We start from the raw sequence: 27261 nt of genomic DNA on the forward strand, positions 1-27261 counted from the left end.
ACACACATTTATAAGAGCTTATACGGTTATCTTTAATTGAGCAACTGAATGCAGGTTGTCTGGTTCTTCCATGTTGAAATTTTCAATCGATTGCTCAACTACATCTAGTAGGTGAATTCCAATGGATTATTAGCCTGTAGAATAGCAAACGTATTACTTAGTGATTTTCAAAATATCAAATAAATCATAATAACAGCTCTTAAAAGGTCAAATTGTCCATAAAGCTAAATAAACTACACGTTAGTTACTGGTCTACTAAAGAAGACTTATTTTGTAGATACGAGTTCGACTTCGTCCATAAACATCGACCATCATTTGTCAGAATCAGTATATATATCCTTTTCTTACCATTGTTTTACAGCATGCCTTTAGCACCAACAAATATACAATCATATATCCAAACAAACAGGCTCGTATAAACATAAATAGAATGAATACAATGATTTGTGTTCGGTTTCTCCCTCCCCTATTTCTTCTTGTAATATTTTATTATAAACACTTGATTTGTTCGTTTCAAATTGTTAATATCTTGATTTATTTTTCTGATTGAGATTTGTGTCAAGAACAATACTGTTATTATCTCTGTGTTTTTTGGATGACATCAGAGTGATACTTGTTTTTCTTGTAATGTGTTTCCTCTATTTTTTCTGAATAAAAAACCGTTAATTATTATTTTCAAGATGAAAAATATTTTCCCTTATCATCAATTACCCTCTACCGAAAAACCACACAGGTAGTTCAGCCAAGTAGTAGTAACTGTTGTTGGTGCAAATGGGACTAGGAATTTCAAAACAATTTATCCTCTCTGTAATTCAATTGCGAAGTGCAAGTGATTCGTCTTTGAAAAATATTAAAATTATCAGTTTCATTCCTTTATTCAACTACACCTTGTGTCTACCATAATTAAAAAGGTGTTGATGTTGCATACTTTCCTTTTTTAGAATGTGAAATCTTTATCTAATTTGATTATTTTTACGAATCGGAAAAGTTATTTCTTACATGTAATCAATATATAATTGTGAATATATGAGTATTTGTGATTCATGTAACTTATTTCGGTACATATAAACAATTAAATAAGCACTGCCATCATATACAGTTATTGTGCAACTTTTCAAATATACAGCCTATTTATAATATATAGTGCCGCCACTTTATTCAACAATGAGCTCACGATTGTATAGTTTGTCCATTTATCAAATTAGTTTGTCATAGGCTAGTCAAGAACTTTTGAAGCAAATGTATTAGGTGTTTTGAACTACCTTGGTACTCCTTAGAAGTATGCACTGGCATTTTACCTGAGACCGGCAGCTGGTACGACACTATCCGCTCATAATATCTTATTTAATTCAATTTATTATACAGCGCAACCTACTGGCGTTATATTTGGGTAGTTGCTTCTTATCGAATTCTTTAACATTGGCTTCCAAAGAGCTTCCGGATATTCATTTTAAAGTAAGCAATATTTAACACAAGTCACACTACTTGTTTGAACACTATTGAGAGCCACGATTTAAGTGTTATTCTAAGCATCACAAACAGTTCTTCAGGACGCGCGTTCCGTCCTACTTGGGACTCGTCAGTTGGATGTTCTGGATTTCACTGCCAGCCACTATCCATCTTTGCTTATAATGCTTGTGAATTAAGGCTATATCGAGGCAATACGTACAGTATGCACATATGCCAATAAGAGACTGATCAGTTGCAGTCCTAAACATCAATGGGAAGATTCAAACAAACAATACCAAGTGAATTTAGTTCTTCGGGTAGTTATTCTTCCCAAGGATTGCAGACACTTTATATCGCTACACTAAAGAGCTACGGACAATCGAGACCTTTTCTACCGATCTCAGATGAAAGACAATCTTACTTTTTTATTTAACTGCACAAAGAAGTTGCAATAGTACATGGGACTTAATCATTTAAACAGTAAAAGTCTGATATTATTTTCATGAGGATTGTTGATAGAGTTACGTTTTCACACTCACGTACTGAAGCATCCGCTGAAAAATTTTGTGGAATTTTCTAGGCGGTGACATTTCAAGAATGGATTGATTTATTCAAGATTAGATAGCAATGATTTGATTATTATAAAAATCCGGAATATTTGACGAGAAGAGAAAACACCCAGAAGAAAGACATTGTAATCTCTACTAATATAATGAGCATAGTCGCAGTTTTAAAAAGATTCCTTTTTAGCACAAAAAAAGAAAGAGAGAAAAAACACCAAAATGATTGGTCAAGGAATGAGCAAAAAGTAACGTCTTATATCATAACTTGAGAGAAACACAATAAATAGTATACAAAGACGTTTGTCAATATGTAGTTTTATCAAGCAAAATTAAACTAAGCATTACATTCTCCAAAGAAATATTTCAACTAAAAAATTATAACGAATTTATGGGTTTCATCGTAAGAATTGATTTAGAAAATCCGCTTTAGTCTGGACAAAATCGAGGATGGTTAACAAAATCATCACCGTAGGCAAATATTGCTAGAGCAGAAAGAACTGAAGCTCCGCCCCAGAATAGTACATAAGTTGCTTTCTCTGTCCAATGAGCTGAGAACAGATATAAACCAAATAATGAACAACGGGATGACTTTTGTCGAAAATTTTATACAAAATACAACAGTTAACAATTGTTTGTTTAAATAATCCACCATCCCAGGCAATATCAGACCTGAGGTAACTATGCATAGGTTAACGTCGCCATACGTACACAAAGAAAGATAAAATTAACTAACTCATTAGGGCTATTGTTAACTGCAATTAGGAGCTAAACATGGCTTACACTAAGTCATGAAATGTCAGAAATACAGTTTTCTACTCACTGGAATAGAACGAAAAATATATTTATTGTGAGAAACAAGGAACACATGGGATTGAATATGAAATGTATGGAGTGACACCAAGCTCAAGAACTAAAAGAAAAATAGAAAACGAATAGAACAGGGACCGATTCTGATCCATGTCATCTAAAAGTTTAGACCAGAGATTACGATTATTCAGCAAATCCCAACCACAAATTACACATCAATCTGCATGCTTTATCCAGTCGACCAATGGTCTTACTGACTGATGTTAATTATTCCTTTGACTGTCTTGGTATGTTTTCTCCCAACTTACTGCCACTGTGGTACCCAGCATTAAAAATCGGGAAAGGTAGTGCCCACGCATGCGTGCTAAAACAGTTAACTAAAAATAGTTATTTCCTTTGGACCCTTACATGCTGTCCAAATATAATCACCAATATTTGAGTCCTATACCAAGAATATTACTGTCAGATCATTGAACCAATAAGAACGATATATTTACTGTTTAGGTGGGCTTATACTAAGCATCTGCTTACAACTACTCATTAATATTCTTTCTTTTAAACTTTGAATCTAGAATGCTCGGTGCTTGCTATGTGACCACTGAAACCTTAATCTTCAGAAAATATTCAGTACTAGTTGAGAACCAAGAAGTTATTGGACTCAACGTCAAAAGAAGTCAAACGTTTATCGTGTTAGGGCATTTTTAGGTATAGTGATATAGCTCATTCGTGTATTTTTATGGTTTGTCAGGGGATGGTAAAAAAAAAGAGGATGACGCTTAGTGGTTATATAATTTGCAGTGTAAAATATTTTCGTCATAAAACTTAGAAATAATGGATTTCCAGACAAAGTTACTATGATTTTTGAAGATTTATTTGATCTAAAGATTATCATTATGAATCAATGAAAACAAAACAGCATCAGACAATTTAGGAACTTTTTCTGATATCAGGCACTCTTCAGTCGTTCAACACACAGTCTAAAACGAATATAATATCAGGACGGTGAAATAAAATGAACAAGATCAGTAGGATCAGAATCGAAATAACGGTATTACCAATGGTAGGGAGGAAAGGTGGACGGCAGAAAATACGGTTCGAAATGAATTCCAAGAATAAGAAATACGAGATAATATTGAAACCCAAGACTTAGGGAGGGACAATGAGTGAATGCATCTGTGTCACTGTGATAGATCCTTGGTCATGTCAATTAAAGTCTTCAACCACCACTGGTCAGGTAATCTGCGCTTACCAACTGAAGTAGTTTTAAATTTCAGCCAATTAACAACATAACCCATACGTGTAACACCAACAACAAGCAACTGTTTCATTTCTAATTGAGTCAACTTCATAAGTCACGTCTTCGTAAAAGAACATCGGAAAAGTTATCTTAAGGCCAGTTAGTAGTGATTAGATAACTGTTATTTAGATACGTCTTCTAATAATGGACAAAAGTTAGGAAAAACGGTAAACTATTTGAATAAATTGATTCTTAACTATCCCGCCTAAAAATCCCAATAACTCAGACTCAATTTAACACCTCTGCTTTGAAATACACCGTTGACTTCTAAAATTATTTCCATAACCATATGAAGTTGTAAACCTAAAAAATAGCTACAGAGTGTGAACAGCTAGAAGTGCTATGAAATATCAACCCGTAGTTCAAGAGATGAGAAGGTATCCAGTCATCACTATAACTGCACTGAAGTACCCTTTGGATAACACAGGATGTATGGAGTAATAAAGTTTCTTTACAAGTATGGAATTTATCAGCCAGAAGTTACTTTTTATTAAAGGGTTATTGTTCCCACAGAGATTTGAACACAGCATTGATTTGGCAAGGAAACCAGGTCAGGCTGAATGATAAGTGAAATACAATGAACCATAATGAGTAAGGGTATTTATTCACCTAGCCACGGTACGTACGTCCATCTCGTGGTCAACCTATCTACCTACATATTGTAAGTCATTCATCTGGCATTCGGCAGTGATATCTTATGAAGTCTTGTCTCAACATTATGTTAACTTACCATGGTCGGTGCATGAGAAATTGAACTTGACTGTTAAAAATAACGAGTGCAAAAACATTAAAAGCTGATCTTGCAATCACTAAACTATACAGTTCTGTTATAGATATGTCACTGTATGAATATCATGTAATGAAGTGTAAAATTCCAACCAGTTACACAACAAAATTAGGCGAGACTGTAATTTATGGACGGACCAACCAGATTTAAGACGGGAGGTCATGGATTTTGGCGCGAAATTCACTCGTCCATATGGCTAAATAGCATCTTGGCATTATAGATGATGCCAGTTCGTCAAGACCTTAATCCTAACGTTCAACTGTGAATCCTAATTCCTCACACCAATTTACAACACTCATTTGGTAGGTGAACACTCTCAAGGTTACTTAACCATCGCTCATGGGTCGTCCATAAATTATAGTCTAACTCAAAACTATTATAATTCTTATCAAATATAGATTATGTTAAATGTCTACCTGTAGGAAAGATACAACACAATACAGACATAGCCAATGTAAAACTAAATACTAGTGGTAGAAACTGTGTAAACCATTCAGAATCAGCATTTTTTAGGCGACGTCTAGGAGGTCCACCTGGTCCATGTAATGATTTAAGATTCCCATTAACATCCATCACTTTATATTGGCCAAGAAGTAAATGCATTGAATCCTGACGGAAGCCATCATTGAAATTATTTAAATAATAACGAATTATTGAATAATAACCATCCATCAGTATACCATAGAATGTTCTTTTACCTATTTTTTTAATACACAAAACGTCTTAAATAGCGAATAAATTTTATGGAAGATTTGATATTAAATGACTGGAGACAAACAGTAGCTAGTCATTGACCTAGGTTTTGTGCAGAATATAACTACAAAATATTGAGAGAACTGATAATTCTTTATAGGGGTGGACTCATGTAATTCAGTATCACAGTCGAAAACCTTATTACTGAACTATTCAGATGATCGCCTCATCCGAATTTGACTAATAGGATTTGACCAGCACTATAGACTAGCCATCAAATCGGTGACTACTCACTGACTGATTGATGTGAAGTTCAATCTTCATTTATTCTGCAGTTACATCATTTGTTTAGCGACTGTATGAATGCTTAATGATATAATTAACGAAGCAGAAGTACGAAAGGAATTTTATTTACCACAGTTACAAAACATTCAGTTAAGTAAACTCAAACTCACAATTTTAAGGATGAGGATTACATTCTAGTAAGTTGTTTAGAAACAATGGCAAACTGCAGGATTCATCAATCTGTAGTGAAGCAATTATTGCATGGAACTGACTAGTAAGCATCAGATAGGTTAATGTGTATGTTGTACATGTCCTAGTGGCATCCTTACATTGAGCCAGCTGCCTGAACACTGACCAACAGTGACAATAGTCTTTTACATTAGGACTGTATTCGATCTACCGCATAGGAGTATGTTCTGCAACTCTGTATTAGAGAAAAGTATTCCCAGAAGCTTACTAGCATCTTGGAAGGAGAACATGAAACGCCTAAGGTCGAATATGGGCACGAAACCACTTATAACCTTCGTTTCAAACTAGTAATTGTTAAATAACGTTGCTCAATGTCACCATTCCCCTCTCTATTTTCCATCGAAGACGTTTTAAAAAGAGCTCTCTAAGAAATGTATTCATTACCTAAAGTCAGAGCAGTGTATTCGTATTCGGGTTACACTTGGTACGAACGTTACGTAAGTTTAGTTAAAGTACTGTGGTATGGCTGTGAAAGTCAGCTTCATTCGGACGATGATATTCAACATCTCACTCTTTTTTTACTTAATAGTTGAAAGTCCTGTGTTCTAACCACTAGACGACCGCTTCTACTAAGAAACCACTGGGTACATAGTAGCACTAAAAATAACAGTTTCGCAAACTATAACTACTAATGGTTCTTCAACACATCAGCTAACAATAAAAACTACCTTTAAATTACATAAGTACCCGTACATTACTTGAATGAATACTTACTTCTAAGTCAATATGAATTCAAACCATGTAAAAGTCTTATTTTCTCTAAAACAAAATTTACCTGTTCTTGTGAAATCTGTTTTCAAAGCTGGTGTACCTGCATATTGAAGAGAGCAGTAATCTGCATTGTTAGCCCAAATCGATTTAAAACGAAGTCCGAAACCGGGCCACAAATGAGACAGAGGTGATGTAGTACTAGCATCGGCTGTTCGAGAAACTGTACCTTGCAATATACCAATCTCAATCATTGCTTGTTCTAATGCACACCAACTAAGCATAGATTGAACCACATTTGTTCTATCCAAGCAATCAATACAGTTTGAACGAAATGTTCCAGTTTGACGAGTGATAATTGTTGCGGAGTTATTCATATCTATATGTAGTTGCCTAAAATATGGAAGATATAAAGCTAAATAGTAAACAGTATCCTTTCTTCACTATAATCACAAAAAACCGATAGCGCTGATCTATACAGTTTTTAGAGGACTCTTAGTCAACAGTCTTTCAGGCCATATGGTTATATAACCTGAGTCTATAACTGATAAGTCAGTCACAACGTAGAACTTCGTACGTACATCAGTTCGAGTTGCCATACCACATCAACACAGAGATGCAGTTTTCGATTCAAATCCCATAGTGGTAGAAGTAGTAAGAGTACAGGCAATATATGAAAGATTAGGGTTTGAAGATGTTATTCAAGGAGTATATTCCAGTGAAATAAATTTGGAGAGAGAAAAAAGATAAGGACATGAAGAATTCAGAATATTAGAATTTGGCAGAACACAAAGACTGGATGCACCTTCGCCATTGCAAACGATTTTGAGCCATGTCATTCAAGGTCTCTAACCATCGGTTGCTATCATCTCGCGAATCCCAACCAGGTAGTCTACACCTACCAACATGGCTCAGTCCACTTGTCAGTGACTTCATGGATTTGTGCCACATTTTGGTCTGGCCACCCCTAGCTTTCTTGCAACCTACTCCTACACCATAAAACATTGCACGTCGGGGCAGTCGGTGGTTGGGCATACGTAACACGTGTCCCAGCCATCTCAACTGATGAAGTTTCACTACTTCATCAATCGGTTTGCCATCATTACCTAGTACCCGTTTCCTAACAACTGCATTACTTACTCGGTGGTCCCACCATATACGAGTAATGCTTCGAAGACACCTATGATCGAATACTAGTAGCCTACGAATGTCCTCTACTCTTATTGGCCATGTTTCACTGCCATAAAGTAGAACGGAACGAACTGCTGCACAGTAAACCCTTCCTTTGGTTGCTAGACGAATATCTCGCTTACACCATAAATGACGCGAGTTGGTGAAAGCTAGTCGAGCCTTCTGTATCCGTGCTGAGATTTCGTCACACACCAGACCACAAGGGCTGATGAGACTCCCAAGGTAAGTGAAGCAGTCAACACGCTCAACTACTTCACTCCTTATCATTAGTTCAGGTGCCAATCCTGAAGTAACATTTTGCACTTCGAGGGAGAGAATCGCATCCCGAACATGCCTGCACTGTTGCTTATAGTGGTCAGAAGACTGCATTTTGTCAGTGTCTTCACCAAATAGAACTATGTCATCGGCGTATTCTAGGTCAACAAGTGGGTCTCCCGGTAAAAGTTCAACTCCTGAAGATTTCGATGATGAAAGTGTTATCTCTAAAAGCATGTTAACGACAAAGTTAAACAAGAATGGAGAGAGTGGACAGCCCTGACGAACACCACTTGAGGTAACCAATTCTGATGACAGTTCGCCATAGGCTCTAACTCGACCAGTTGTGTTCGAGCAGAGAGCCTTTATAAGGTTTATGTACTTCTTTAGTACTCCTTTCAGTGACAAATACTGCCAAAGAACCTCACGATCAACAGAGTCAAATGCCGCATTAAGGTCGAGAAATACTACTATTGTGAAGCGTCTGGATGTGTATCTATGTTCTAGGACCTGACGTAGAGTGGATATCTGCCTTTTCCATCTCTTTCGTTGCCCACCACTGCTCACGATAGTTCAGGAGACTTTTGATTAACCTAGATCTGATTTGCTTACGCCCTTCGTCGTGTTCGGAGCCTGATGGGATGAGTTTACAAGAATCCATCAATGTAATAGGCTTAGAAGAAATCCATACGGGGTACCTAGCTTGTCGTATGCCCTGATGGTGTTCTCGTGACTTTCGGGTTGCCTGATCTGTCAAGGGCGATGGGACAGTGCATGACAGTATTGTTGTGTGCTAGGTTCAAAAAGAATTGTTTGCTATATGTATGCAAGTCCGCCCCGTTATTGTTATTGTTCCTATTTAAAAAATGGCCTGGATAGCTCAGTGGTAACGTCTCTGACCGTGAAGCTGAGTGATACGGGATCGAATCCGTCAGGAAGCATCAGTTTCCTTAAGATTACTTTGCCCCCAAATGCCCTGGTACGGCAGAGAGTAGGGAGAGTCCGCTCTCCTCCTCGAAATGCTCTCACATGGACACGCGTATATAGCCTCTACCAGGGAAGTCCTACTCACTGCCTTCTCGTGGCATTACTGTTGTCTACGAAATTGAGAGGACGAAAAGCGAATGTCCAGAGCTTTTACCGGGTTGGAGGACACGGCAAGTCTACCTAGGGGAGCTGGAAAACCCTGATTCCAAACCAACGGTGCACATGAGCCCCAGTATCTTGAGGGGACAAACGGCGTATGAGTCAATCGTCGGTCACCGGCTACCATGGGACTACATCTCCTCACGATACGCCACTGCCTTGTGGATCAGACCTTTAGGTTGAAGGCTCCGGGTGTGGCCTTCTAAGAAAACCATCTGCTTCAGTCTGGGCACCTGGGCAGTATCACAGCCCTCACACAAATCAAATGAGATTTGTGCGGCGCATAACTATTTGGTGCTTCCTTGTACCGATATTTATGTGTTTAAATAAAAATAAATAAATAATAGATGTTACTGCTGTTTCCAAAGCTGTTCGTATATCTTTCCAACCAACATCTGGGTCAGCCTCGTTTACAGAACTGCCTAAATGTGAACTCACTTGTTCCTGGAACTTACTTTTGGCTTTCTCGTCCCTCAGTTCAATTTTAATGGGTCTTCTTAGTATGGCTTTTCTGCGTCCAGTGAGGCGCAAATAAATACATGCTCGTATTAAAGCATGATCAGATTCTAAACATGTATTCCAAAACGAGTGACAGTCTTATATCGAGCCTCTCCAACGATGACTGGTGGCAATATGGTCTATTTGAGTCCATCGTTGGTTTGGTACAGGCGGTCGCCATGTCAGACGATGTCTCTCCTTATGCTTAAAATTAGTGCTTGCTAAAAGTAGACGATTGTCTGAGCACAAGTGCAGCATACGATCACCATTATCTGTTCGCTGAGCCGGGATACTAAAATACCCACCTAAATGTCTTTCTGTTTGGTTTAAGCTACCTACTTGGGCATTAAAGTCACCTGAGACGAGTACTATGTCTGAGAGTTTAGCTTTTTGAAGAAGTTCAGAGAGCTTTCTGTAAAAGTCATCTTTCACCTCATCCGGACTGCAGCCAGTGAGAGCGTAGGCAGAAACGACGAAGAGGCGACGACATGTGTCCCTATCCTTCCGAGTTCTTACGGAGCCGTTTAGCCGAACAGCAAATAGACGACTTTTAACGGGGACCCGCTATAATAGTGCTTGTACTGCTCTCGTACTAAGTGCTATGCTCACACCTGCAAGTTCACGGGAACTAGCCACTACGATTGTCGGCTTGTAGTAAGTATGACGGTGTTCTAACATTTGGGAGAGGGTGTAGATATAATCAATTTATCCTCGACCAGAACGAAAACCAGTCTGCTCCTCCCAATTCAATCTTTCGTGGGTTTCGCAACAATCTATGAAATATGACGGGCGTCCAATAATTTAGATGCTATCAGAAGTAATCGTGTCCTGCTACGGTTGTTGGATAGGTGAAGTGAACCCTTTTTAAAGTTAGGGACAACCATCGACTCATTTTATAATGTTGGAACATTCTGTAATTGCCAGATATTTGTAAATAATTCTATCAATTCTTTAACCAGAGTGTTGTCACCATCCGAACGATTAGAGCTGTAACAGCTCTAGCACGTAGTGCAACATCAACGCCTGCAAAACCGAACGAAGATTCCACAGGGCCCCTGGATAGACGCACGTGAAACAAGCTTCTCGAAACGATAGATAGAGTGTGAATTTGTAGTATTGCACTAGCCTTGAAAGCGGGTCTCGGATAGACAACAGGCATTGATATTAAGACTTTAAAGACATAGCCAACCCCATCTGTTGTCCGATCTGCATTAGTGTGCGAACGTTGAAGGAAGTCAGTTTGAATGGTATACGTGGTTTCAGAAAAACTGTTTCAGTATTCGTATTCGGTGGTAGCATTCAACTTTCGACCAGTCAGTGACTTGATATCGTTTAGATAGGACAGAATTTCCACCATAGGTGAGCTGTTGTATAAGTTGAAGCATGAAGGAATATGCAAAATGGGAATAAAGGAATAGATAAGTGACGCGACATAAAGTAAAAACGTAACTGGTAGGTCGCTATCATAATTAAAAGCGATCGGAGGTAAGTCATCTGGTTCTGGTGAAGTGTGACGTTTGAAGAGTTGGAGTTCCTCGCAGACTTTCTACTGTTTAGGTATAAGTTGAAGAATGAAGGAATATGCAAAATGGAAATAAAGGAATAGACAAGTGACGCGATGTAAAATAAAAACGAGTATTAACAAGTAGTTATGAGCATAATTTGCGAGAATAGGAATGAAATGTTGTTTCTATTGTAGTCATAATTTAGTTTGTGTGTGGGCTAGGATACTGCCTGGGCGCCGAAGCCGAAGCTCTCCAGAGAAAGTCAATGAACTTTTATTCTGTCAATTGCTGACTTCCGTTATAATACGAGTCAAATGGCTGGGCTTTACTAAGGATTAATTAGATACACAGGTTAGATATATTAGATGGATTTCAAGCAATTACTAGTGTTAAGTGCGTATAATATAAGTCAGATTATCATTTATTCCAGTTAAAACCATGCTCAGGTTTATGTTTGACAGGTAAAAATGCTTAAACAGCTTTTCAAATTAGTTGGCTTATTTTACAAATCTGGCTACATGGCAACAATATCTTCTAGAAGATTTCGCTGTAGAGGCGGTAGTAGTTCATTATTTTAAACCTGAGTTATGTGTGCAAAAGCGTCGCGTCAAGTTGTCATCACATCATGACTCTAATACCTGATTTTTTCAGACAGTCAATACCTTATCATAATATTTTTAATTTTTTAGTTAATCGTTACAACCATCTTCACATTTTAAATTTATTCCTCATCTTTCTCATGCTCCTTAAGAGGATGATGATTAACATTCATACACATGGTTTTACCCTTTTTTTCTACTTCTTAGTCGTTACATGATCTCATTTCGATCCCTGAAATTGTTGACTATTCTCTATATTTTTCGACAGACTAAGAGTGGTAATAGGTTTACGTAAGTAAGCGACATAGACATTTAAAATTCGGACCACGACGTCACAACACGTTAAAAACTCAGCCTACAAGGGTGACTTAATACCATAATCGAATAGTCTCGGCAATAAACTAACTGACTGGATATAATACACCAAAAGGGGTAAGATCAATATAATATAGCTGTCACATACATTATCAAATTTTCGTAACACAGTTTAACATGTCTAGATATTTATATTCAAATTATGTGCTGTTAAACATGGATAGTCTAGTATCGATCCGTTTTCTTAGTCTTCGACGACCATTGCTGTTAATGGATTCCTGCAACAGACTATTCGATTCTTAATCCATTTACACTACGTTTTTATTTTTCAGAGCATCAACAAATTTCCACTTACTTGGATAACCGGTATCCATAAGCCTCTATGGCACCTCGCCACCACATCGTTCGTTTCAGGAAGGCCTTCCACAATAGAAGGTGAATTGAACATATTTTACACCACTGATGATGTTATTCCCCTTTTCAATGTTCACCTTTATTAATACGTGCTTTTCAATGGTTGGGCCTTTGCTTGCCCGGTTATTATTGCGAACCGCTTTATCTATCACCTGTTCTTTTCTGAGCAGCCTCTCTTAGTGGGATAATAAAGCCATAATACTTTGACACAGCCACATGATAGATCTTTTAACCTACATTCATTTTAACGACTAGATGTCGATAAGGATAAGAGAAAAATCTACAGGACAGGAAAGGCAAATTAATCTCTGCGCCCGGACACACGATGCCGAACCTCTGCATTACTAACATGGTGTTGCCACTGAATGTTAGCAATCCTTCGGAGACAACGATGATCGAAATCGAATACAATTTTGGTCGATAAATTAACAGTGAGGAACTAAATACGACAAAATGATTTTGGAAGTAAAAGGAGCAAATAAAGACTCACTTCGATCTCAATAATTCTGGTATAAGGTGTTCTAACAAGATACCCAGTCGATCCCAACGAGTTGAACCACATTCACGGTGAAAATCAAAACTTTCATATCTTTCGTAGTAAAAAGAATAAAATACAAACTATAAAATATTGCAGGGAAATGAATTTCAATACATTAGTTGATGGTTATAAGTCTCAAATATGATTATTTTCGCATGAAAGAGTCGACACAGACTAGAAATATTACCAATTTACAAAAACGTTTGTAGATTAACAGCTATTATGTATAGATATTTTGGACAAAAAGATTTGGTAGTCTAGTCAAACTAAAAGTAATTTAGCACAAAACTAGTTGACTTGGTGAACAGCACTGTATTTTTGATCATGCATATTCAATAAAATACGGAAAGTGGCACGTATGATTTGACGATCCCTATGAACAAATACCATCAACCTATTACCAACGATCTCCCAACCTCGAAAGTCATTTTTTCACAACCATGAAAATTCGAACACAAATTCGACAGCGCTGGTTGCTTTACACTACAGAAGTACCAGCTGTGAAGAGTAAAAAACGGTTATTACATACTAAGCAAGAGGATAATCAACACAATCGGCTTCATTCTAACAAGAACCAATATATATGAAGAGACAACCAGAGCAAGTAAGTGAAGTAAATAAGTATGTATGTATGTTATTGTTTGCACTTACCGAGAGGAATTCCAGATAAATAATATTTATTTGACTGGTTTAAGTTCAAAAGGTATTTAGAAAATTAAAAAACTTGGATTTATTTATTTAATACCAGGGCTCGAAAGCGGTCGAATTGAGTAGGAAATGGCACGTATTGATTTACTAGTTTAAAATCCTCGATGAGTAAATTATTACATTATCCAAATTTATCAAAGGGACTAATTGTTTTAAATATATATTATGAGTTGCGAAATGAGTAAACAAGGAACTATGATGTAAACTGACACGCTCACTGTTTATTAAAGCAGAATAGTTGCTTCAAAATAAAACGGACTAACATAATTAGTTTATCAAACTACATCGGATTTATTACATTTTTACTTATTTTAGCGACATACATCAAAACACTATTGCTATTTATTACTGAATGTATTCACAGACAATTCTTTATAGTTCCAAAGAGGAGTAGTTGTTTATGAGGCTAACAAGGTTTGGATTGGCACTAGATAATCACCGGCGCTGCCAAAATAACATATGATTAGATCAGATTTAAAACATAATTATCACTAAAATCTGGGTTACTGACCGTCCTACTCAATAAAAACAGTCGACAATGTTAGGAATGTGTACAACAGACTGATATCAAACTCAGAAGAAACGCAGCCAGAGTTTCTAATCAACAGACTTCAGTTTGTGACGAAGACTGTTTTGGAAAAAGTAAACATGAATAATTGCACGCAAGTTATTCTTACTTGACTTCTTTTTCATCCAAAGGTAAGACGGCCATAGCATAAGCATGTCCTAAATTACGTTCCATCCCTTTTTGATCTAATAAATTTATTATTGTTTGTCGTCCGTAACCGTAATCGTATATTAAACTATGAAAATGTTGGCGTGCAATATTAGCTTGGATTGCCTCCAAATTCTTCCCAATCTCATTATCGGTTAGGTTAGGCGAGTGTGTTATACTGGAAGATAATTGACTGCCACCTAGTAAAACAGCTGGTTTATACCTTAAGTTCGGTCGTTGACTCCAATATATTGGCACAGAACCACGAAGCTTCAGTTTGGTTATTTTAAATTATGACGGATGGAAAAGATAAAAATATAAGTGTGTGAGAATATAAAACATAAATAATTCAATAAGACAGAGTCGATTCATTGTAATAATAATAATATTATACACATAGTAAGAAGCTGGAATTCTATTCTACTCACTGCCTTCTCGTGGCATTACTGTTGTTTACGAAATTGAGAGGACGAAAAGCGAATGTCCAGAGCTTTTACCGGGTTGGAGGACACGGCAAGTCTACCTAGGGGAGCTGGAAAACCCTGATTCCAAACCAACGGTGCACATGAGCCCCAGTATCTTGAGGGGACAAACGGCGTATGAGTCAATCGTCGGTCACCGGCTACCATGGGATTGCATCTCCTCACGATGCGCCACTGCCTTGTGGATCAGACCTTTAGGTTGAAGGCTCCGGGTGTGGCCTTCTAAGAAAACCATCTGCTTCAGTCTGGGCATCCGGGTAGTACCCCAGCCCTCACACAAATAGAATGATTTGTGGCTCATATCTTTTTGGTGCCTCCTTGTACCAATGCTTATGTGTTCAAATAAATAAATTCTTAGTAATAGGAATTAAAAAGACAGTAACTTAATCTGAACTCTATAGACCAATATACTAAGCTACAATGAGAAAAGTTTTAGTTAATTTCCGAAAGATTTTAACCAGTTTTTGCGAATAAACCTACCGAAATCCGATTAAAGAATCAAATTCATTTAACCCATTAGAAGCTTATTAGTAATGTCGGTAAATTATAATCAAACAGTAGTCATAGAGGCTATAATTTACTGTTAAAAAAATCTGCACTTGATGACTGGTTAATTTATAACCCAGTTTAATTAATATTAAAATGTCAACATAAAGTACTGGCACTAAGCCATCTCGATTATTAAAAGTGATAATAGTACGCCACTCAAACTGAAAACAATGTTTTATGTAGAAATTAAGTTACAGTACAGCTTTTGTGCTTATGAACGTTGATACAAAATTATATTACTTTCCCTAGCGGTAGCTATAAACACATGACCATTTAAGAGCATTACGAGAAAGAAGACTCTTTACTATCATCTCTTTTGGGTTATCTTTTATATGATTGCCGGAATCTTAAGTGTTGTTTGCGTTCGGCGGACCTATTAAGTAAATAATGATGAAGTGAGGTGTAGGTCACTATGAAGAGATAGTATGTTGATTGATTGGTCTGTGGAACTTCGGCAACTGAGGTGGTTGGAGCATGTTCTACACATACCTTGTCACTTGTTCTGAAGTCCTGTATTTTCCATGATATAAGTACTTTGTGAAAACGTTTGTACTGGCCAGACCAAGATCTATGACTTGGAGAAAAACTCTTCGGCCTTGGGTATGCACATATTTTCATACTATGTGATGATATTCAGGCCATACAAACTAACACTTATTCAGTTAGCAATCAGTGTCTGTAAGCTATGGCACGTACCTTGTATCTTCTAAATGCAATGTACTTTTACAAAACTTGGATGAGTCTGTGTCTGAATCTACTCTTTGTGGTGAGCCATTTGAAGTAATCGAAAGGTCCGTGTATTTGGATTGTTGTGTGAGTGCTGACGGTGGCGTATAATGGAAACCAAAGTAACTTATCCCAATCTGGTACATCTTTAGTGCCGCCATAGTAAGGCTGGCTGGTTTATCATCGCTACTTCATACTATTTCAAAAAATGTTATGAAGTTATAACGCACTATTAGTGAAAACGACTGATTAATAGGAATGAATCCCAGTTTTTCTTTCATGTTTTAACAACATAAAAGGCCAAAACATACAGTAAATAGGTTATTACCAAATCCCACAAACCTGAACAAAAGAAAATCTATGCCCTGAAATATCGACTAATTGTTCTGTTTCCACAGTATTTGCACAGTTGCCTTCCCCGTCGATTCCACGTGTGTTGAATCTTGTTCCAGTTCGATGTACACTACGACGAGAGATGAGAGAATACACGAGATTTCCCTTAAGAATGTCAGACAAACTTTCCGGATATGATATTATTCCAACATATCCTTGAATGATAGGTACACAGTAATCGAAGCGATTCCAACCAGCTGTTTGCTTATGCTTGAAGGATGATGTAGAATTAAGCATAGATTCCCATTCATTTAACAGAGATTTATTCCACGTAAACCGTGTATCTGCCTATATGAGTAGATTAAAATATAAGAGCTCTTGTAAGAATATCAGTCCGTAAACATGAAAAACTAGACCAATAATACTTTCTACATCTCATTCATAATCAATATGTAGCCGGAGATAAATGTGAGTTGGCCTAAATTGCCATACCACATTGTACAACGAGATGAAGTTAACAAGTTGTTAACCTACCTTTTATTACATTAATTCAAGACTTTATTTTTCTTATCACAACTAGTGTGGTGTGGGTTACTGATATCCACATAAGTAGTATATGGTAACGGTCGGGCATTGAATGTATTTCAGTAGAAGATCGATAGGGAGAGAACGGGAACGGCACGCAATTGGTACGAAAATGCATGAGCAATTATAATCAGAGACTATGGATGAATATTTGTAGAAGAAACAGTCTAATTGAGACAATTGATTGTTACTTTTCCAATTAACTGTTCACTATATGGTTCTCATATTTTAATAAGATGTTCTGTAATGTTGTGCTAAAATACAGTCGATTGTCCCCCACTCGTGTTCTTGTTCACTTCACTAGTACATCTGTCATCATACTATCAACTTGCATTTTTACTCGTTTGCTTGTATGATTTATTTCACTGTTATCGCTGACTCATAAGCTGCCTTTATTGGTTTAATATTTCCATATACCCATATATATTGATGTCTGTTTGAGTAAAGTCTGATGAGGATCTAGGTGAAAACAATAATGTCCGCTTATATGTTGTTCAAATTACACCAAACGATTCCTAAACACTTTATATTATAATGACCTTTAAAACAGTGAAACCCAAAACGTCTACCCTGAGGATGTACCTACAAGCATTTTATGCACAGAATGATCACGAAGCATTTACCACCACCCCGATAAATTGCCAAAGTGACTTCGGAAATATAAATAAAACATATTACATAAGAAACTAGAACACTCCCCTAGTTAGTGGGTGGAGCGATAATTGGGTGTCTACTTTCTTTTCTTGAAAAGCCCTCATATAACAATGTTTACAACCGCTGTCGGGAAAGTCCTACTCACTATCTCATGGTGAGGGTGTTGTTTACGAAAGTAAGAGAGCAATAGGTAAATGTATGGTGCTTAAAATGAGTTGGTGGATACGGGGGATCCATCTGAAGGGTTTGGAAAATTCTGATCTCAAACCAATGGTGATTACGTATGATTCAGGATATGATGTTAGCGCTAAATCTTGTGACTCCGCCTGTAGCTCTTCTAGAGTTACTGCCGGTTCCAAGCCCGGGTAAAGGAGGAGGGTTGGGTATGGGGTTAGCGACCCCATCCCGTAGAAAACTAACTAGCTAAAAAAACGCTAACCAGAAAAAATAATTCAAACCATTTAAACTCTGCCCTGGCACTTGAAGGAATAATTATGACGCCTCATGATGAAAGCTGAAATTTTTCGGAAGTCACGAGGCCGATGCACCTTCTAACAACCAGAGAAACACTCTTTATAGGTACATGGAGCGTCCGGATAATGTGGGAGACAGGGAAGACCAGTCAAATAGCAATGGAAATGAGGAGATACAACTTGGCAGTACTCGGAATCAGCGAAACCCATTGGACACAAGCTGGACAACAAAGGCTGGGTACAGGAGAGATGCTGCTGTACTCCGGTCACGAAGGAGAAAATGCTCCACACACTCAGGGAGTTGCTCTAATGCTGTCCAGAGAAGCACGAAATGTACTTGTAGGATGGGAATCTCATGGACCCAGGATAATCAAAGTATCATTCAGAACAAAGAAGGAAGGGATCACAATGAATGTTATCCAATGTTATGCACTCACCAATGATAGCAACGACGACGACGATGGGAGATCTAAATGCTAAAGTCGGAGTGGACAACACAGGATATGAAGATATAATTGGACGACATGGACTAGGAGAGAGAAATGAAAATGGGGAGAGACTTGGAAACCTGTGTGCATTCAACAAATTGGTTATAGGAGGCACAATATTTCCACACAAGCGCATACACAAAGCTACATGGATCTCACCGGACCACACCACAGAGAACCAGATAGATCATATTTGTATCAACAAAAAATTCCGAAGGTCAATGGAAGATGTGAGAACCAGGTGAGGAGCTGACATAGCTCCAGATCACCACCTGGTTGTGGCCAAGATGAAACTGAAGCTAAAGAAACACTGGACAACTGGACAAACAGTACTACAAAGGTTCAATACAGCCTTCCTTCGAGATATTGACAAGCTCAACGAATTCAAGATAACTCTCAACAACAGGTTCCAAGCCTTACAGGATCTACTGAAAGAACAAGAAACTACTTTGGAGGACAACTGGAAAGGGATAAAAGAAACACTAACTTCGACGTGTCAGGAGGTTCTTGGTCCTAAGAAGCATCATCATAAGGAATGGATCTCTATGGGAACCCTGGACAAAATTCAAGAAAGGAAGAACAAGAAACTAGCAATTAACAACAGTCGAATACGAGCAGAGAAAGTCAAAGCACAAGCAGACTACGCAGAAGCAAACAAGGAAGTGAAGAAAAGCATTAAGGCCGACAAGCAGAAATATATGGGAGAACTAGCAACGACGGCGGAAAAAGCTGCAAGAGAAGGGAATATGAGACAACTATATGATACAACGAAGAAATTGGCAGGGAGATATAACAAGCCGGAGAGACCAGTCTAGGACAAAGAAGGAAAGACAAACACGGAGATTCAAGGACAGAGGAAAAGATGGGCAGAATACTTCGAGGAACTGCTGAGTAGACTAGCCCCATTGAATCCACCGGACATCGAAGCAGCACACACTAACCTTCCTACAGATGTCACTCCACCAACGATCGAAGAAGTCAAGATGGCCATCAGACAAATCGAGAGTGGGAAGGCGGCAGGGCCTGACAATATACCAGCAGAAGCACTGAAGTCAGACATTGAAGTAACTGTAAACATGCTTCACCTTCTGTTCAAGAAGATTTGGGAAGACGAGCAAGTGCCAACGGACTGGAAAGAAGGATACCTCATCAAGTTACCAAAAAAAGAAGATCTGAGCAAATGTGAGAATTACAGAGGCATCAGTTTGTTATCAGTACCAGGAAAAGTTCTCAACAGAGTGCTGCTGAACCGGATGAAAGACGCAGTGGACGCCCAACTTCGAGACTAACAAGCTGGATTCCGCAAGGATCGGTCGTGCACAGACCAGATTGCGACACTACGGATCATCGTTGAACAATCAGTTGAGTGGAATTCGTCACTACACGTCAACTTCATTGACTATGAGAAGGCGTTTGACAGTGTGGATAGGAGCTCAAACGTGGAGAACTACTACGATAATCATCAGGAAGGTACAAGTATTTATAAACAGTTGTCTATGCAAAATACTCAACATCCATTGGCCGGATACTATCAGCAACAGCGTTTTATGGGAGAGGACAAACCAGATTTCAGCTGGAGAGGAAATTAGGAAAAGACTTTGGAAGTGGATAGGACATACATTAAGGAAATCACCAATGTGCATTACAATGCAATCGCCCACTTGGAATCCGGAAGGGAAGCGGAAAAGAGGAAGGTCAAAGAACACATTACGTCGGGAAATAGAAGCAGATATGAAAAGGATGAATAACAACTGGAAAGAACTGGAAAGGAAGGCTTAGGACAGAGTTGGATGGAGAATGCTGGTGAGCGGCCTATGCTCATCGACGAGGGGTAACAGGCGTAAGTAAGTAAGTAAGCTAAATCTTGTAATACATCATACCTTCTTTAAGCCTGTTACTCCTATTTGGGCACACGCCGCCAACAAAGAATCGTGCTTATGTGATCGATCTAGTTGTCCGTAGTATGGCCATGTGAAACCCATTTAGCTTTGTGCATGCATTTGTGAGAATACCACCATCTATGAGCACGACTCAAAGTAAACATATCTTCCAATCTTTAACCATTCTCCCATGGTTTGGCTTCTCTGAATCCAAGAAGATGCGTGCAAACACGTGCTTGCACTAGAGTACGATCAAAGTTCAGATGTGTACTTCAGTCTTTTACCGAAACCTCTCTAACGATAGCTGATACCAATATGGTTTCCTAGCATCTATCGTTGAGTCAATTTTCGTGGTTTCCTTGTCAGATGTTTTTCCTTATGCTCAAAGTTGGTGTATGCCAAGAATGATTAGTTATTTAAGTACAATTACAGTAGATAGTTGTCATTATCTATTCATTGGGCTAGGACGCCAGTTTGTCTTGAATTACTTACTTGGATGTTAAAATCACCTATCACTTATACTACATTTGGACGCTTAACTTTTTGGGGATGGAAAGTATCCTAAAAAGCCCACCTTTTACTTCATTTGAACTGTCATCAGTGGGTGTAGACAGATACGATGAAAAAGCAACAAAATCCCGCGCCAATGGGACGGACAGAACATAGGAGTCTACCGAAAGGAATCTAGTCAAGTGGTTGTTCAGTTTTCAAACTTAATGCTATACCTACGTCAGCGATATCACGAGTTGCTGCCACATATCCAAATACACAGAAGGTATATCGTGTTGGCTCTCTAAACTGGCTGCGTGAGGTCAGATTTATGATAATGATAATACCCTATATGCATATTTTATGGACGCAACATGTATCGATAGTGTGGGATTTTGAGCACTAGCTAACGAAGCCTACACCATAAAACATTGCACGTCGGGGCAGTCGGTGGTTGGGCATACGTAACACGTGTCCCAGCCATCTCAACTGATGAAGTTTCACTACTTCATCAATCGGTTTGCCATCATTACCTAGTACCCGTTTCCTAACAACTGCATTACTTACTCGGTGGTCCCACCATATACGAGTAATGCTTCGAAGACACCTATGATCGAATACTAGTAGCCTACGAATGTCCTCTACTCTTATTGGCCATGTTTCACTGCCATAAAGTAGAACGGAACGAACTGCTGCACAGTAAACCCTTCCTTTGGTTGCTAGACGAATATCTCGCTTACACCATAAATGACGCGAGTTGGTGAAAGCTAGTCGAGCCTTCTGTATCCGTGCTGAGATTTCGTCACACACCAGACCACAAGGGCTGATGAGACTCCCAAGGTAAGTGAAGCAGTCAACACGCTCAACTACTTCACTCCTTATCATTAGTTCAGGTGCCAATCCTGAAGTAACATTTTGCACTTCGAGGGAGAGAATCGCATCCCGAACATGCCTGCACTGTTGCTTATAGTGGTCAGAAGACTGCATTTTGTCAGTGTCTTCACCAAATAGAACTATGTCATCGGCGTATTCTAGGTCAACAAGTGGGTCTCCCGGTAAAAGTTCAACTCCTGAAGATTTCGATGATGAAAGTGTTATCTCTAAAAGCATGTTAACGACAAAGTTAAACAAGAATGGAGAGAGTGGACAGCCCTGACGAACACCACTTGAGGTAACCAATTCTGATGACAGTTCGCCATAGGCTCTAACTCGACCAGTTGTGTTCGAGCAGAGAGCCTTTATAAGGTTTATGTACTTCTTTAGTACTCCTTTCAGTGACAAATACTGCCAAAGAACCTCACGATCAACAGAGTCAAATGCCGCATTAAGGTCGAGAAATACTACTATTGTGAAGCGTCTGGATGTGTATCTATGTTCTAGGACCTGACGTAGAGTGGATATCTGCCTTTTCCATCTCTTTCGTTGCCCACCACTGCTCACGATAGTTCAGGAGACTTTTGATTAACCTAGATCTGATTTGCTTACGCCCTTCGTCGTGTTCGGAGCCTGATGGGATGAGTTTACAAGAATCCATCAATGTAATAGGCTTAGAAGAAATCCATACGGGGTACCTAGCTTGTCGTATGCCCTGATGGTGTTCTCGTGACTTTCGGGTTGCCTGATCTGTCAAGGGCGATGGGACAGTGCATGACAGTATTGTTGTGTGCTAGGTTCAAAAAGAATTGTTTGCTATATGTATGCAAGTCCGCCCCGTTATTGTTATTGTTCCTATTTAAAAAATGGCCTGGATAGCTCAGTGGTAACGTCTCTGACCGTGAAGCTGAGTGATACGGGATCGAATCCGTCAGGAAGCATCAGTTTCCTTAAGATTACTTTGCCCCCAAATGCCCTGGTACGGCAGAGAGTAGGGAGAGTCCGCTCTCCTCCTCGAAATGCTCTCACATGGACACGCGTATATAGCCTCTACCAGGGAAGTCCTACTCACTGCCTTCTCGTGGCATTACTGTTGTCTACGAAATTGAGAGGACGAAAAGCGAATGTCCAGAGCTTTTACCGGGTTGGAGGACACGGCAAGTCTACCTAGGGGAGCTGGAAAACCCTGATTCCAAACCAACGGTGCACATGAGCCCCAGTATCTTGAGGGGACAAACGGCGTATGAGTCAATCGTCGGTCACCGGCTACCATGGGACTACATCTCCTCACGATACGCCACTGCCTTGTGGATCAGACCTTTAGGTTGAAGGCTCCGGGTGTGGCCCTCTAAGAAAACCATCTGCTTCAGTCTGGGCACCTGGGCAGTATCACAGCCCTCACACAAATCAAATGAGATTTGTGCGGCGCATAACTATTTGGTGCTTCCTTGTACCGATATTTATGTGTTTAAATAAAAATAAATAAATAATAGATGTTACTGCTGTTTCCAAAGCTGTTCGTATATCTTTCCAACCAACATCTGGGTCAGCCTCGTTTACAGAACTGCCTAAATGTGAACTCACTTGTTCCTGGAACTTACTTTTGGCTTTCTCGTCCCTCAGTTCAATTTTAATGGGTCTTCTTAGTATGGCTTTTCTGCGTCCAGTGAGGCGCAAATAAATACATGCTCGTATTAAAGCATGATCAGATTCTAAACATGTATTCCAAAACGAGTGACAGTCTTATATCGAGCCTCTCCAACGATGACTGGTGGCAATATGGTCTATTTGAGTCCATCGTTGGTTTGGTACAGGCGGTCGCCATGTCAGACGATGTCTCTCCTTATGCTTAAAATTAGTGCTTGCTAAAAGTAGACGATTGTCTGAGCACAAGTGCAGCATACGATCACCATTATCTGTTCGCTGAGCCGGGATACTAAAATACCCACCTAAATGTCTTTCTGTTTGGTTTAAGCTACCTACTTGGGCATTAAAGTCACCTGAGACGAGTACTATGTCTGAGAGTTTAGCTTTTTGAAGAAGTTCAGAGAGCTTTCTGTAAAAGTCATCTTTCACCTCATCCGGACTGCAGCCAGTGAGAGCGTAGGCAGAAACGACGAAGACGCGACGACATGTGTCCCCATCCTTCCGAGTTCTTACGGAGCCGTTTAGCCGAACAGCAAATAGACGACTTTTAACGGGGACCCGCTATAATAGTGCTTGTACTGCTCTCGTACTAAGTGCTATGCCCACACCTGCAAGTCCACGGGAACTAGCCGCCGGGTCGCCAGACAAACATAGGGTGTATCTCGTCGGCTCTCCATTTTGGCGAGGTGAGGTCAAGTGAATGACCACATTAGGATCCTGTATGCGTGTTTCGGAGACACAGTATACATCAATGGTACGAGACTCTACGGTTTTAGCCAGGGTGGCCTGTCGGCCGATTTGACATAGGGTACATACGTTGAAGGCTTCAATGTGTACTTTGGAGAGAGGTTTCAGTAGACTTGGGGGTGTTTAGCTCACCAGAATCGTTGACGACGGTGACACTTGAGGAAGCCGAAAGAGGAAGTTTATTGTTGAAAGTCGAGGTAGGAGGAATAATAAGAATTGAAGATTGATTATGAATATAGTGATCTTGAGTCATGATAAAGGTATGAGGGTGGTTATCACTTTCCGGTTTCCCACACCGTGGTAGGGTTCTCCGAGAGGTACCTGAAAAAGAAATTGGATTAGAAGTGATCTTGGTGACCTGAGAGCGTGACTGCAGTGCCCAAGGGACAACTGTTTGAGGCTGGTCACACACTACCTTTTCAAAAGTAATTTTTGTGTTAGCTCCGTACTTGTTGGGACCTTAATACCGGAGACGGATATCCGTGAGATAAGGCGGGGTGCGCATTTTTAGGGTCGACCTTTTCTAACCTCACCCCTCCATGTGGGAAGGCAGCATCACTGTTATGCTGGTTGTCTGAAAGGAACACATTACTGCCGTCACACCTCTGTACAGTCAGCAGTACGACTTCGCCTTCGGACCTTGAGATTGCTGCTTGTAGTCTTACCGCTCTTCAACCGACCTACCTCGCATGGTAGGACCTTGAGGAACGGTTGTTCCAGCCAGTATAGCTCGATTGGTTCATCACGATAGGCAAGCCCGGCCACCACGTCAGGGTAGCAGCAACGGTCGGACCTTCAGATGCTGTTTTTACTCTTACCGTTCTCCAAATGACCTGCCTCGCATAGTAGAGCCTGAAGGAACAAGTGATGCAGTTAACAGAGATCAGCTGAATTGTTAAGATACGCAAGTCCCACCAACTAGTCAAGGTAGAAGATACAGAGGTTGTCTGACCAATTGTAATTTAAAAACTGCCCAAACTAACACTGGTAAGCAGAAATCAATATGACAATTACAAGAGACCGATTATAGTGTTAGCATAAATTATTGGCAGAAAAAATTCAAAAATTTCCTTAAACGACACAATTACTACTTGGTTGGGAGTCTTATTGAAAAACAAAGTGCTTACACGTTCGTAAATACTGGATGCCTTGAATTTCGGGTCGGTATCCGATAAACGTTGTAATGTGTGACTCAGGTCATAGGTACTCGAATAGTAGAAGCCTTCTGACGATAGAATACTACTAAGCATATGGCAATACACAGATTCATCTTGATTCTACCAGCCAGAAATCTAAATTTAAGTTCGCTTACCTGAATATCTGTCAAATGAAGTAAAGATCTTGCAAATGGTAATATGACGCTCTTGGTTATTTTGAAAATAGTGTTCCCGAATATCTCACCGACTCGCTTACGCTCTTTAATCACTATCAAATAAAACCCTATTTTGGACGGATATGAAGAAACACCTGAAACTTACCCGACACTAGACGTACAAGCCCCCATATTCCATAGATTGTGTGCTTTTTGGCTATGATTGGGATGGCCGGCTCCTCAACTACGAAAATATGTTTTAGTATGGAGAAACTAACATTCAACTTTAAGTTCTTGTGACACTCTGTCAATTATAATGAAGGCTTTCGACCCTAATGCATTTATAAAGTAGTGATCTGGCGTTATGAATCTAAAAGCTAATCTATATCAGAAAAGTTATTTACAGAGTATATTCATCATAAACCATTCGCAAAAGTAACGTTTAGCCTTTGCTAGGTTTGTATCTAACCTACAAATAAATTGTATTTTGGGAAGAGTAAGAAGCAAGGTGTGAGTCCGGGAGAGGTAAACATAAGCAAAGCGAGTAAACAACCCATCAGGTATATGCTATTCACTTGCATTCAATGATAAACGCAATCGGTGAAAATTAGCAACAACGAAAAATACAGAATGGAAATAAACAACTCCGGTTTGTAATTTTGATAAACTACTTATCGATCACTCAGAATTAAGCGGAAACTATCATTTCTATAATCTTTGTAAACAGTGGTGGATGGCTCGTTTTTGCTGAAGTACTGAATCCTTAAATGTGCCGATTTCCAGATTCCGCACCTTGTGTGACACTAGATGTCACCATAAATTTTTCTCACGTTAATTGTGTTTTCTCGGCTTTTTGCTGCTGCTACTACTACTACTACTCACGGTCGCTGTATTCTTTCTAGCATGCTTACGTCTGGTATATCTCCTCTCAATTATGAGCGATGTAAAACTACGGCAACGATCCAGTGGTATTGTTCATTAAGGAGGTTGCTGAGCACGTGAAGGTCAAACCATCGTAACATGATTGGTGCGTCACCTTAACAATTGGTATGTTTTGCATATACGACAGTCAGTTGAAAATCGCGCTAAATCTCCATTTGCATTCCGTTTATTTGGCTTGAATGGGCGTTTGAATAGGCGTCAGATATATGTAATCTCCCATCTGCACGTCGTCATATCATGTCAACTGAAACCTTTAGGTGAATATTTATTGCAATAATTGTCCGTATCACAAGTTTCATTACTATTTGCTTCAGTCTTACGATTTCACAAGAGAATTCAATAGCGCTAATCTTAAACCA

The 27261-nt window shown here is 39.2% G+C and overlaps 1 protein-coding gene across 4 annotated transcripts; it reads right to left on the reverse strand.

Annotated features, from left to right (window-relative positions):
* Positions 1–1913: 1913 nt before the first annotated feature.
* On the reverse strand, positions 1914–27040 carry Smp_060420.1 (putative suppressor of actin (sac); the record flags this gene model as incomplete). 4 transcript variants are annotated; one of them, XM_018797566.1, is made up of 12 exons in its annotated part: positions 2042–2560; positions 5320–5601; positions 6906–7231; positions 13252–13350; positions 14685–14992; positions 16822–17160; positions 25776–25925; positions 25961–26088; positions 26127–26204; positions 26239–26330; positions 26365–26429; positions 26872–26928. In XM_018797566.1, 11 exons carry the CDS (start codon positions 26385–26387, stop codon positions 2439–2441), a joined length of 1947 nt encoding a protein of 648 aa, XP_018652594.1. The 4 variants fall into 4 exon arrangements, with proteins under 4 accessions (XP_018652592.1, XP_018652594.1, XP_018652593.1 ...); XM_018797563.1 differs by lacking the exon at positions 26872–26928 and having other exon boundaries at positions 1914–2191; positions 26365–26387; XM_018797562.1 differs by lacking the exons at positions 5320–5601; positions 26872–26928 and having other exon boundaries at positions 2042–2191; positions 26365–26387.
* Positions 27041–27261: the final 221 nt, after the last annotated feature.

This window comes from Schistosoma mansoni, chromosome 5 (assembly GCF_000237925.1).
Source record: "Schistosoma mansoni strain Puerto Rico chromosome 5, complete genome".
In the NCBI taxonomy this organism is placed as follows: Eukaryota; Metazoa; Platyhelminthes; class Trematoda; order Strigeidida; family Schistosomatidae; genus Schistosoma; species Schistosoma mansoni.